At 42.5% G+C, this 14,683-nt stretch overlaps 1 protein-coding gene across 3 annotated transcripts in view; it reads right to left on the reverse strand.

Moving 5' to 3' along the window:
• The window catches only part of tdrd3 (tudor domain containing 3), a 116,919-nt gene extending 103,297 nt beyond the window's left edge, over positions 1-13,622 (reverse strand). The window contains exons 1-3 of one of the 3 annotated variants that reach the window (XM_048533075.2): positions 13,382-13,622; positions 4,942-5,026; positions 3,618-3,683 (exon numbers count right to left, since the gene is read on the reverse strand). In XM_048533075.2, coding sequence (XP_048389032.2) covers positions 3,618-3,683; positions 4,942-5,026; positions 13,382-13,419 — 189 coding nt within the window. In that variant the 5' untranslated portion in view covers positions 13,420-13,622. The remainder of the gene's footprint in view (positions 1-3,617; positions 3,684-4,941; positions 5,027-13,381) is intronic. The other 2 variants (XM_048533076.2, XM_048533077.2) reach the window with 2 other exon arrangements.
• Between the last annotated feature and the right edge of the window lie 1,061 nt (positions 13,623-14,683).

Genomic DNA, 14,683 nt, shown 5'->3' on the forward strand with positions numbered 1-14,683 from the left:
TCAGAGATAATGGGAACTGCAGATGCTGGAGAATTCCAAGATAATAAAATGTGAGGCTGGATGAACACAGCAGGCCAAGCAGCATCTCAGGAGCACTCCAGAGATGCTGCTTGGCCTGCTGTGTTCATTCAGCCTCACATTTTATTATCTTTGAGTTACAGAAGGATCTGGGTGAATTACATTGGTTACTGTGCAGGTGCTACAAATAATTAGAAAAACCAACAGAAAGTTGTCACTTATAGTAAGAAAATTGACTGCAGAATGAAATTATTCTTTTGTTACATGAGGCACTGTAAAACCACATCTGGAGTAGCGAACAAAATTCTGGTCACATTTTTAAGGAAGGGTATCAATGTGTTGGGAGCAGTTAGGAGTAGGTTTACAAGCCAAACATCTGGAATGAGAAAAGGCTGGATAGCCTAGGCTTGTATCTCCTGTAGCGTCAAAGAGCAACAGGCCACTTGACTGAAACACATGGGATTCTCAGGTTGCTTGAAGGCATAAGTGTTGCAGAGATTTTTCCTTTCATGGGAGAGTCTACAACTACTGCTCACTGTTTAAAATAAAACCAAGGGTCTCCCATTTAAAATTAGATTGGCATTTATTTTTCCTCCAAGAGGCTGACCAGTTTTTGGATCTCGGTTCCTATCACCATTTCAAAAAGCAAGCTCTTGACAATTTTGAAAGCACAAGTGAAGAAGATCCATATGAAGCAAGGGGGTGCAGGTTATCTGGGGTAGGAGAGAATGCAGGTTTGAGGTTTCAGTCAGATCAGCCATTTTTTTTTTAATGAAGGAGTAGACTCGAGGGGCTTTCGGACAAATTCACCTTGTTACTCACTTTTGCGTGCATGATCATAAACTTGGACAAAGACACATGTTAGGTACTCCCATGGGTACATTAATGACAACCAAAATATCAGACAGCATTCCTGTGAGGCAAGATAAAGAGATCTATGCATGTTTCTCATCTTTTAGGGTTGAGGACTGATGTGTCTGCATTAAAGTCATTGAATTTTATTAGTGATGGGAGGTAACTGTACATGGACAATCAGGCAACATAAACTTTAGGAGAAAGGTCAACCAGAGTTACATACGTTGTTATCTCAGACACCAATTCAACGAATACAAAAATAGTGAAGAGAATGGGAAACAAACAGCATGGAATTTTAGCCCAATTACCCGCCTGTTCAAAATTAGCCAACAATCGAAGTGTCTAATTGGCTTTTTCAATAGGGCTCTTGTACCAAGAAAAAAATCTGCTCTAGCCATTTTCTTGGACAAGAATTATTGCATTTTCAGCACGGCAAAGTCATAAGAAAGGCACGATGTGAAAATTTCCCAATAATGTCCTGTCTAAAATAAGCAGAATAAGCCCAATCCAAACAACCATACACATTGTTTCACTCATTCAAAGTGATAAGTTATGGAAGGTGTCATTGAAAGTGCTATCAAGCAATGCTTACTCAATGATAACCTGGCATATGATGCTCAGTCCCAATTCCACTAGGTCCTTGACTACTTCACTAATGTTCTACCTCCCATTTCCTAATCTAAAACGGACTTAACTAAGCATCGAGACAACAAAGGTGTCGAGCTGGACGAACATAGCAGGCCAAGCAGCAGGAAGGCTGGTGTTTCGGGCCTAGATGCTTCTTCAGAAATTTCTAAAGAAGGATCTAGGCCCGAAATGTCAGCCTTCCTGTTCCTCTGATGCTGCTTGGCCTGCTGTGGTCATCCAGCTCTATACCTTGTTATCTCAGATTCTCCAGCATCTGCAATTCCTAGTATCTCTTATCTAAGCGTACACGGCTTCTCAGAGTCAAACGGGTCAGAAACAGAACCTTTGGTTCAACCAGTCTATACTGACCATAGTCTCAAATCAAACTATCTCACCTGCCTGCACTTGATCCATATACCCCTCCCACAAAACATGTCTTGTTCTTGGACTCATCCAAATGTCTTTTAAATGTTGCAACTGTACCCATTTCCACTACTTCCTTTGGAAGTTCATTACACACATGCACCACAATGTGTGTAAAGTAAAAACTGCCTCTCGTCTTTGTAAACCTTTCTCCTTAAAAATATGCCACCTAGTCTTGAAATCCCTACCCTAGGTAAAAGATACCTGCCATTCACCTTATGAATACCTCTCATGATTTTATAAATCTTTCTAAGGTCAGCCCTTAACCTCACACGCTCCAGTGAAAGTCGTCCCAGCCTATCGAGGCTCTCCTTATAACTCAAACCCTCAATTCCTGATAACATCCTGGAAAATCTTTTCCGAGTCCTCTTCAGTTTAATAACATCTTTCCCATAACAGGGTGACCAGAATGGGACACAGTACTCCAGAAGAGGCCTCACCAATGTCCAATACAACCTTAACATGACATTTCATTCCTATACGCAAAAGGTCCGAGTAATGAATGCAAGCGTCCTAAACATCTTAACTGCCCTGTTTACACGTGACGCAAGCTTCAAAAAATTGTGTCCCTGTACACCTCGGCGTTTCTGTTCAACAACACTATGCTTCTTTGCAGGCTCAATATTCCACATGTGCGCTGTGTACCCCTCTTGCACATTTTGCATTTTAGCTCCATGCTCCTTATCTGTTACAATCCAGTGTGAAAGTAGCAGGCAGATCAGAGGACCCATAAGGCAATACGACTATAAAGACCAGAAGACAGCCTTTCAGCCTAATAAATCTGCACCATCACACTATGAGACCATGGCTAATTCCACAGAGTCACAATCCTCCAAAAGAAAAAATTCCTCGAGTTAAAAGTGAAAAGCTTTCCTCCAAGATTATACCTCTGTTCCTATACTGTCCCACAGGGGAGAAACAGCCTCTCTGTACCTATCCTGACAAGTTTATTAAGAATCTTACATGTTTCAAAAAGGCCAACTCTCATTCTTCTAAATTCCATATTAATGTAGGCCCAACATACTCAATGTCTCCTTCGAAGACGATCAGTCCCAAAACCAGGATTGATCTAGTGTAGCTTCTCTGGACTGCCTCCAACACCATTTCATTACATAGATAAGGGAACCATAACAATTGTTAGCCGGAAGTACTGAACGGATGATCCATCTCACCCTCCTCCTGAGGGTCCCAGTATCAAAGGTACCTTCAGTATTCAGTCAATATGATTCACTCAACATGGTATCAAGAAATGGCCAGAGGGACTGGATACTGCAATGGTGATGGGCCGTGACAACAGCCCAGAAACGGTACCGAAGATGTGTGCTCCAGAACTCACTACACCCTTAGCGAAGCTGTCCCAATACAGCTACAACACTGGCATCTATCTGAACACTAGTAAACCAATGCTTTGCACAAGATAACCAAGTGTGAAGCTGGATGAACACAGCAGGCCAAGCAGCATCTCGGGAGCATAAAAGCTGACGTTTCGGGCCTAGACCCTTCATCAGAGGACCTTATTTTTAAATTCAGATATTGCGGTCAATCATTGTTGAGGCATCTTATCGTAGCAATAAAATGCTATCATCAAGGGGAGGTGGGTGAAATTTTCCAAGTCAACCTATGGCTTCTACTACAGAATTTCAGCCATATACAACCACAAACATCTCAAGGACAACTCTACTCTTTGGTCCTACCTGTTCCACTCGTCCACTGTTGATTTCATTTGGAAGAAATTTCTTGCCAATGGCTCTTAAGTCACTCTGGAAACAATGTATTATTACAAATCAGATTAATGAATACCAAAACAAAGAATATACTCTTTTATATTTGGAACTTGTCAAAAAACTTGCATTAGCTGTGTGAGCTCAATGAGTGATAGACATCAGAAAGTCAAGAGGAACAAAGGGATCTTGTGGTGCTTATCCACAGATCTCTGAAAGCAGCAGGGAAAATTAATAGAAATGTTAATGCATCATTTGGAATATACACATTTATTAGTCGTGGCAGAGATTACAAGAGCAGGAAGGTTCTGTCAGAGATGTATAAACTTTTGGTTAGGTCACAGTTGAAGTAGTTTGTGCAGTTCTGGTGGCCACACTATAAAAGTAGGTGGGTGATTGCATGGAGGACGTGCAGAAGAGATTTGCCAGAATGCTGCCCTGGGTTGGAACATTTTAGCTATAAAGAAAGATTGGACCGGTTCAGTTTCTTTTGTCAGAAAGTTGAGGGAGACCTGATTAAGGTTTATAAGATTATGAGTAGCGTGGACAGGGTGGATAAGCAGAAGCTGTTCCCTTAGTTGAAAGATCAATAACAAGGGGGCATAAATCTAAGATGAAGGACAGGAAAGGGATTTTGTGGAAAACACTTTTTTTAGACCAAGACAGTGGTGAGAACCTGAAATGCATGAACTGACAGGATAATTGAGATGGGAAACCTCACAACATTTAAAAAGTATCTGGATGAGTACTTTAAGCATCATATCATTCAAGGCTGTGGGACAAGTGCTGCAAAGTGTAGATGGGCCTCCTCTGTGTTGGGTAACTATGACTATAACTCTCCCTTGGGGATACTGGTAATCTATTGGATCTGCCTACCTATATCCATGCCGTCTAAAGAATCAGACAGATTGGATGCACTGGTTGCAATCTTCTACTCCTCCTCAGTTCTTTAGATTCTCTAACAGCCCCAGTGAATTAGAAGGATGACAAGCATAACAGTGCTATTTTAGAAAGGAGGGAAGAAAGAGAATTGCAGGCAAGTTAACCTGATCAAAGTTATCAGGAAAGTATAGAATCCACTATTAGTAAAGCAGGAACAAGTCACTTAGAAAATCATTGCATGATTTAGTGCAGTTAATACAAATTTTTGAAAACGGAAATCCTGTTTGATGAAATTGAAGTAATTTTGTGAAGAATTAACTTAAAAGCACAGTTGAAATAAAAACAGACAAAAATATCACATTGCACACTAAACAAACAATGTCAAAACAAGACAATCAGCCTTTACATCACTTACATTCAAAGCAACACGGATGATATCCTTGATATCAACGTTAATAGAAGAAGTAGTACAAGCTTCAATTCCTTCTGGAGAAAGGTACCTAATAAACAGAAAGAACTTGCTTTCAGGTAGCATATTACTAACATAGGTTCAAATGATCAAACAAAACATAGGCGATTTGCCAATTTTTATTTGTTTTACACATAAAAAGGTTGCCTTCAAGTAAAAGCAAAAATAAAGTGGAAATGAGAACTCAAAAAAAAAGGAAATTACTCATTAAGACAGAAGGTGTGACTGAGATGTTAAAGGTAAACTTTGCTAGGGTGAAGCACATGGGATTGGGGGTACTGCACTGACATGGATAGAGCGCTGGTTGGTTGTTAGGAAACAAAGAGGAGGAATAAATGGGACATTTTCCAAGCAGAAGCCAGTGACTAGTAGGGTACAACAGGGATCAATGCTTGGACCCCAGCTATTCACAATATATATTAATGATTTAGACGTGGGAACCAAACATAATATCTCCAAATTTGCAGACCACACAAAACTGGATGAAGAGTGAACTGTGAGGAGAATGCAGAGATGTTTGGGTGTGATTTGGACACATTGAACGAGTGGGCATGTGCATGGCAGATGATGTATTATGTGGATAAATGAGAGGTTACCCACTTTGGTAACTAATCAAAAGTATTTTATTGCATAGTTCTTTAGATTCTCATGGCTTGTTGTTAACTGATCCTGTCATTTCCTCTCTTTCCTAAAGAATGAATCATAAGCCTCATAATACATTTGTTTAACCAAGTATTCAAGTTTAATCTCAACTTCTTCAAACTCTGCCTCTAAATCAATATAAGCAGTGAGATGGATCAAATTAAGAATTAATATATTTGAATCTGAATTGTCCAACATTAAACAATCATATTATTTCATGGGATGCAAGAATATTCACATGTGTGCGCCTTTTACCCTTAGAACAGTTTCAATAAAAATGTTACTGTTTTCATCAGTACTGGACAGACAGCAAAATTGCTTTCCTGTTTTGGAACAAAGTAGCAAGTCTGGCAGAATCACAGACAGGGTGCAATGCTTATTTTTGCATCAACTTCATAGAACATAGAACATAGAACAGTACAGCACAGAACAGGCCCTTCAGCCCACAATGTTGTGCAGACCATTGATCCTCATGTATGCACCCTCAAATTTCTGTGACCATATACATGTCCAGCAGTCCCTTAAATGACCCCAATGACCTTGCTTCCACAACTGCTGCTGGCAACACATTCCATGCTCTCACAACTCTCTGCGTAAAGAACCTGCCTCTGACATCCCCTCTATACTTTCCACCAACCAGATTAAAACTATGACCCCTTGTGCTAGCCATTTCTGCCCTGGGAAATAGTCTCTGGCTATCAACTCTATCTATGCCTCTCATTATCTTGTATACCTCAATTAGGTCCCCTCTCCTCCTCCTTTTCTCCAATGAAAAGAGACCGAGCTCAGTCAACCTCTCTTCATAAGATAAGCCCTCCAGTCCAGGCAGCTTCCTGGTAAACCTCCTCTGAACCCTCTCCAAAGCATCCACATCTTTCCTATAATTGGGCGCCCAGAACTGGACGCAGTATTCCAAGTGCGGTCTAACCAAAGTTTTATAGAGCTGCAACAAGATCTCACGACTCTTAAACTCAATCCCCCTGTTAATGAAAGACAAAACACCATATGCTTTCTTAACAACCCTGTCCACTTGGGTGGCCATTTTAAGGGATCTATGTATCTGCACACCAAGATCCCTCTTTTCCTCCACGCTGCCAAGAATCCTATCCTTAATCCTGTACTCAGCTTTCAAATTGTCCTTCCAAAATGCATCACCTCGCATTTATCCAGGTTGAACTCCATCTGCCACCTCTCGGCCCATCTCTGCATCCTGTCAATGTCCCGCTGCAGCCTACAACAGCCCTCTACACTGTCAACGACACCTCCGACCTTTGTGTCGTCTGCAAACTTGCTGACCCATCCTTCAATTCCCTCGTCCAAGTCATTAATAAAAATTACAAACAGTAGAGGCCCAAGGACAGAGCCCTGTGGAACTCCACTCACCACTGACTTCCAGGCAGAATATTTTCCTTCTACTACCACTCGCTGTATTCTGTTGGCCAGCCAATTCTGTATCCAAGCAGCTAAGTTCCCCTGTATCCCATTCCTTCTGACCTTCTGAATGAGCCTACCATGGGGAACCTTATCAAATGCCTTACTGAAGTCCATATACACCACATCCAAAGCTCGACCCTCATCAACTTTTCTAGTCACATCCTCAAAAAACTCGATAAGGTTTGTAAGGCATGACCTACCCCTCACAAAGCCGTGTTGACTGTATTTGATCAAGCCATGCTCTTCCAGATGGTCATAAATCTTATCCCTCAGAATCCTTTCTAACACCTTGCAGACGACAGACATGAGACTTACTGGTCTATAATTGCTGGGGATTTCCCTATTTCCTTTCTTGAAGGGAGGAATTACATTTGCCTCTCTCCAGTCCTCAGGTACGACTCCAGTGGAGAGCGAGGATGCAAAGATCTTCGCAAGTGGCGAAGCAATTGCATTTCTCGCTTCCCAAAGCAGCCGAGGACAAATCTGATCCGGGCCTGGCGACTTGTCAACCTTAATCTACATCATTAATCAAGAAAAAGATGTTCAAATACTCCTCAGGTTCATCGGTTATTGCCAACCGTATTCATGCATAAGGTGTTATTATGCTATAAATTCAGTTTTTACTAATTTCCATTCATGTCTCCTGAGGTTACTTTCTTAGCCAACTCTCATAATAATCTATGCTGATTTTAGTTAATATTTTATATATTTCAATGACATCCCTGAAGATTCATCTTTCTCAAATGTAACATTCAACACTTTCCCCATTCAGCTTCAATGTTCATGTTTGGGATCAGTTTTCATCTTCTGAGGCAAGTTTCAGGCCAGGCACTTAAAGTCACATGTATGGCCGTAGCAAATTAGTCCTTTCGACTTGCTGCACAGTCAATCATACCAACGTCTCTTCCTCATCCAACTGAACGAATTACCCTGGCTTGGTTCCATTCTTAAAGCATAGTCAAGAGAAACATGTGCAACAGTTGCTGTTCAAGCTCATATTTTTCCTACTGACTTTGCCCAAGGATTGATCCTTGTCTTCCTCCTCTGATGATATTTAACCTATAACTGTTCCTAAGAACTGTATATTACAATATTCCAGTAACAGTATTGAAGATATGACCCACAACTGGGTGAATCACAAACTAAGCTATCCCAGTGCAGGTGCAGCATTGGCATCTAGTCTACTGTGTGGAAAACTGTCTAGCTATGTCCTGTCCATAAAATGCAGGACAAATCAAACTGGTAAATTACCACCCCATTAGTTTATTCATTATCAAAATAGCAGCAGAACGGGCTGCCCAAAGTGCCAGTCAGCACTTACAAAAGGAATAACTTACTCATTGTTACTCAGCTTGGCTTCTGCTAGCAGTATTCAACTCCTTGGTCTAAACACTGGACAAACGAGCTAAATGACTGAGGTGCAGTGAGAGTTACTGCCCTTAACATCATGCCAGCATTCGACACAGTGCGGTTGCAAGGAGTCCAAACAAAACTGAAGGCAATGGGACTCAGATGGAGTGGGGTAGAATTGCTTGCTGGTTGGAATTATAATGAGCACGATGGAAGATGGTTTTGGGTGCTGGAGGTCAATCATTTCAATTTTAGGGTATCATTTCACAGGTTGCCCTATTTTCTGATCAACCTGTTGAGAGGTTATTTCACATCACTACAGCAGGTGGGGCTGGAACCCAAGTTTCCTGGTTCAGAGACAGAGTTAGTACTCCTGTAGCACAAGAATCCCTTTCCCCTGGTTTTTTTGTCAAATATCCCGAAGTGCTCTTACACATAAATCAACTTTTCTTATCCCTCCCTTCACCAAATTCCTGTTCAGGTTTCGTGCCCTCAGCCAAATCAATGAACTTCCCTCCTTTTGAGTTGGTGGTGGTGGGGGGGGGGTGCACCTCCAAACAGAAACTGAACTGGACCAGGCATATAAATACTGTGGCCACAACAGCAGGTCACAGGCAAGACATTCTGCAGTGAGTAACTTGTCACACATCATCTCCAGTGCCTGCCCAAATTTACAAAGCGAAAGTCAGAAGTGGGATAGAATACTCTCCAGATAATAAAGTGTGAAGCTGGATGAACACAGCCGGTCAAGCAGCATCTCAGGAGCACAAAAGCTGACGTTTCAGGCCTAGACCCTTCATCAGAGAGGGGGATGGGGTGAGGGTTCTGGAATAAATAGGGAGAGAGGGGGAGGCGGACCGGAGATGGAGAGGAAAGTATAGGTGGGGAGGTAGGGAGGGAATAGGTCAGTCCGGGGAAGACGGGTCCATCTTCCCCGGACTGACCTATCCCCTCCCTGCCTCCCCACCTATACTCTCCTCTCCATCTCCGGTCCGCCTCCCCCTCTCTCCCTATTTATTCCAGAACCCTCACCCCATCCCCCTCTCTGATGAAGGGACTAGGCCCGAAACGTCAGCTTTTGTGCTCCCGAGATGCTGCTTGACCGGCTGTGTTCATTCAGCTTCGCACTTCATTATTTTGGATTCTCCAGCATCTGCAGTTCCCATTATCATAGAATACTCCCTACTTGGCTGGATTCGTACAGCTCCAAAATCATTTAAGCCACCCACTTGACTGGGACCACATCCACCAGTCAGGAGCACCAGCATTACCATCTACAAGATGCACTGTTGTAAACAACAAGCCTTTCCACAAAACCTTTCATTCTTGAATCCTCTGCCATTTAATCAGAAAGGACAAATGCAGCAGATGCATGGGAACACAGAACCTGCAAGATTTCCTTGAAGCCACACACCAGCCAGCTTTGAAATAACATCACCATTCCTTTATTGTTGCTAGGTTAAAATCCTGGAACTCCCAACCCAAAATTATTGCGGGAGGACTGCTGCAGTTCAAGAAGGCAGCTTACCACCAGAACAATAAATGCTGACTTAGACAGCAATGTCCACATCCCATGAACAAATTTAAAATAAAATCTAATGTTGCTCATCAGTGACGATCATATACTACTTGTATGCTGATGACAGTCCCCTCTTGCTCACCATTTCTCTCAACCGTACTTGCTGATTTTCATACTGCTTATCCAACATTAAGTATGGGATGGGCATAAAATTTGACCAACAGAATATTGGGAAGACTGAAACCGTTACTTTTGCTCCCTGTCAATGGTTGAATGTTATCTCCATTATTTGTTTATACTTACTTTCAAAAATTCTGAAGCGTAACTGCAGAGCATCAAGGAAAACAAATGCCTGGTCTTAACCGTTAGAAACGTCACAACTCCAAATCACTGCGCAGATAAACATTAAAAACGAGCATCTTCACAAACACTAGTTAAGGATTGTTTAATCTTTTTGTTGCAGTTCAAGTTATCGACAAATGTGTGCAAAAATAAAAAAAGTTGCTTTTCTCAGACATGCTAGTTATGGGAAGCCACCCCAAAGCACATTGTTTTTGCAGTAGTGCATCATTGACAATCAGGATGCAGCTTTAGAACTGGTGGCAAAAAAAAGCCTAATTTTAAATTTTAAAAGGGCAAAATGTCTCAAAAAGTGCAGGTAGGGAAATTCAGGGCTTTGCAAATAGGCAAAGAAATCACTGGTTTTCTTTAGCTCTTTGAATGGCCTGCTGGTAGGGAAGAAACAACAGTTTCCATGGAATCAAACATCCCAAGGCACTTCACAAAAGCAACATAAAACAAAGTATGACATCAAGTCACGTAAGGAAACATCAGGTCAGATGATCAAATGCTTGGTCAAGGACGTAAGTTAAGAAGAATCCTAAAGGAGAAAATTGAGGTGGAAAGGCAAAGTGATGTGGGAAAACAATTGCAGAGCTTGGAAATTGAAGGCATGACCACCAATTTTGATTGTGAATTCACAAAAGGTCAGAGTTAAAGTATGTGGTCATGGGAAGATTTAAGAATAGGAATTTTAAAGTTGATATGTTACAGGAGCTGCTGCAAAGAGGACTTCAGCCATTACTGGAGAATAGGTAAGAGTGATTTAAAGTTAAGACAAGAAAAGTGAGCTTTGAGTGACGTTACATTTACAGAAGGTAATATATAGACCAACCCTAGCACATTGAAATAGCTGAACAAGAAATCAAGGTGCAAATAACAGCTTCAGGATTTGATCCGTTGAGATGAGTGAAGTAATGCAATAAGACCATAAGGCAGAGGAGCAGAAATTAGACCATGGCTGATAAGTTACTCAACCCATTCTCCTGCTTTCTCCCTGTAACCCTTGATCCCTTTGATCATCAAGAACGTATCTATCTCAGCCTTAAATGTGCACAATGGCCTGGCCTCCACAGCCTTCTGTAACAGTAAATTCCATAGATTCACCACACTGTGGCTGAAAAGGTTTCTCCTTATCTCTGTTCCAAAAAGGTTATACCTTTACATTAAGGCTGTGCCCTCAGATCCTAGACTCTGCTACCAATGGAAACATCTTCCCAACATCCACTTTGTCCAGGCCATTCAGTATTCTGAAAGTTTCAGTTCATTCCCCCTTCATCCTTCTAAACTCCAATGAGGACAGTCCCAGAGTCCTCAAACATTTGTCATATGTTAAGCTTTTCATTCCTGGCCCCATTCTTGTGAACCTCCTCTGAACCCGGTCCAGGGCTAGGACCCTGGAGATTTGGGGCCCAAACCTGCACACAATACTCCAAATGGACAATAGACAATAGGTGCTGGAGTAGGCCATTTGGCCCTTCGAGCCAGCACCACCATTCATTATGATCATGGCTGATCATCCACAATCAGTATCCTGTTCCTGCCTTATCCCCATAACCCTTGATTCCACTGTCTTTAAGAGCTCTGTCCATCTCTTTCTTGAAAGTATCCAGACAGTTGGCCTCCACTGCCTTCTGGGGCAGAGCATTCCATATATCCACCACTCTCTGGGTGAAGAAGTTTTTACCTCAACTCTGTTCTAAATGCTTACCCTTTATTTTTAAACTGTGTCCCCTGGTGCTGGACTCACCCATCAGCGGAAACATGCTTCCTGCCTCCACAGTGTCCAATCCCTTAATAATCTTATATGTCTCATTCAGATCCCCTCTCATCCTTCTAAATTCAAGTGTATACAAGCCCAATCGCTCCAATCTTTCAACACATGATAGCCCCGCCATTCCGGGAATTGACATCGTGAACCTACGCTGCACTCCCTCAATAGCAAGAATGTCCTTCCTCAAATTTGGAGACCAAAACTGCACTCAATACTCCAGGTGCGGTCTCACCAGGGCCCTGTACAGCTAAAGGACCTCTTTGCTCCTATACTCAATTCCTCTTGTTATGAGGGCCAGCATGCTATTAGCTTTCTTCACTGCCTGCTGTACCTGCATGCTTACTTTCATTGACTGATGCACAAGAACACCTAGTGGCCTAACCAGAGCCTTATAAAGCCTCAGTAGTACATCCCTGCTTTAATATTCAAGTCCTCAAAATAAACACCAACATTGCATTTACCTTCCTGATTACTGACTCAACCTGCAAGTTTACCTTGAGAGAATCCTGGACTAGAACTCCCAAGTCCCTATGCACTTCAGACTTCCGGATTTTCTCCCCATTTAGAAAATAGTTCATGCTTTTATTCTTCTTACCAAATGCATGGCCTCACTTTCCCACATTATACTCCATCTGTCACTTCTTTACCCACTCTCCTACCTGCCCAAATGCTTCAGCAGCCTCTCCACCTCGATACTACCTGTCCCTCCATCGATCTTTGTATCGTCTGCCAACTTAGCCAGAATTTCCACAGTTCCTTCATCTAGATCATTAATGTATAAAGTGAAAAGTTGTGGCCCCGGAACTGAAGCTTGCAGAACACCACTTATCATCAGTTGCCGTCCTGAGAAACACCCCCTTATCCCCACTCTCTGCTTCCTGCCAGACAGCCAATCTTCTATCCATATTCCAGAAGCGGAGGTAGTCTCAGTGATGACATAACTGTGGCCAAGTGAGCTTGCCTTAAAATGTTTTACTAAAAAGCAATATACGTCCTAGAAACAGAAAATCAAATCCTTCAACTCATAACCGGATCACCCTGAAGGACACTATCGTCTTTCTGCCAAGTTGACAACTACACAACCCATATTAATCATCGAAATTCCAAAATATTTATTTTAAAACTAAGGGAGCATAAAAGACGATCACAAATCCATACTAACACATTTGGAATGAGGCCTAGTCTACCCAATGGTAGCCAAGTTTAGTACAAGGAGTTCTAACTTCAATGCACTGACAGCGGAGTCCGTAAGCGTGACAGCCTGAGCCACTGGCCGTCCCCCTGCTCCCACTCAGGCCTCCGGCTGCTCGCCCTCAAGCTTCACTCACCAGCCTTCCTGGGCCAGAGCCAGGCCCGTGTCCGCCATCTTCACGCGGGCGCCCTACTAGCGAACACGGCGCGGCCGACGCACGAAAGGAAACCGAGCTGCGAATCACGACGGCAGCTCCCCAGTGAGAGGAAGGTGAACCTCATAGTATAGGCCGGCGGCTCCACGCTCGGGCCTAAGCGCGGTCACTTCCAGCAGCGGCCACAGCCACCGCCGCCCCTCCTCCACGCGATGGCGTCACACACGCAATTCCAACGGCCACGTCTCGGGCGGCGATTGACAGTTCATCTGACCAATCGGTGAGAAAGCTCTGTCACCAGCCGCCATTCAGAAACTAGCGATGAGTGACCACGGCAGAGAGGCGGAGTTTGATTGTTGCAACAAATCAGCGGCAGAGGTAATATGGGAAACGTAAGCGATCCCGGTGTGTTCTTTTACCTCCAGACAGTATCGGCACATGCTTTTCCAAAAGTAAAATGCTAAGAATGAATTATTAAAATCGCAACAATATACTTTACTCTTTAAAGTACATCTGTGTATATTCAGAGGTACAAAAGCAGGTCTCTGAAGGGTCCCGAGCCCAAACGTTGACTCTCCTGCTTCTCTGATGCTGCCTGACCTGTTGTGTTCCTCCAGCTCCGCACAAATCTTTGCAGAGAGAAAAGAACACTGGAATTTGGCATTCCTCACAGCTTCACGGCAGTTGCAAAAAAAAACCTTTTCTACTTATGCACGAGCTATTTACATTCAATTCAAAGCAAGGAGGGGTCTGAGAACTTAACGAACCCTTGATATACTTTTGTGAGACGTCGCACAACACCAGGTTATAGTCCAACAGGTTGATTTGATATCACAAGTTTTCGGAGCGTCTCTCCTTCAGGTGTAAGTGAGGTAGATAGTGTCAGACACAGAATTTGTAAGTAAAAGATCAAAGGGCCAGACCACTGATCAGGATGTATTCAACAAACCTGTGATGCTGTTAAATCTTTAATTAGTTAGAAGATTTTAATTGAGTAATATGTATATGTAAATCCCAAAATTCCTTTCAAGTCACTGTCCTGAGAGAGCTAAGGGTTTTATCAGTGTAAAGAAGAGGTGACATTTTAGGTCAGACAATGCATGTTAGGTGTGAGGCTTTGTTTAAAATCTGTTTGTGTTTTGGTTTGGAGTCAGACTGGTTTTGCTTCAAAAGTAAGAATTTGTAAAATGCTATATTGACTGACTATAAATTGTATGCTTTTTGAAGTAAATAGAATGTATCTCAAAATAGAAATTCACCCCATAGATTCACGTTTGTGTGTGT

This window comes from Stegostoma tigrinum, chromosome 6, assembly GCF_030684315.1.
Source record: "Stegostoma tigrinum isolate sSteTig4 chromosome 6, sSteTig4.hap1, whole genome shotgun sequence".
Taxonomy (NCBI): domain Eukaryota; kingdom Metazoa; phylum Chordata; class Chondrichthyes; order Orectolobiformes; family Stegostomatidae; genus Stegostoma; species Stegostoma tigrinum.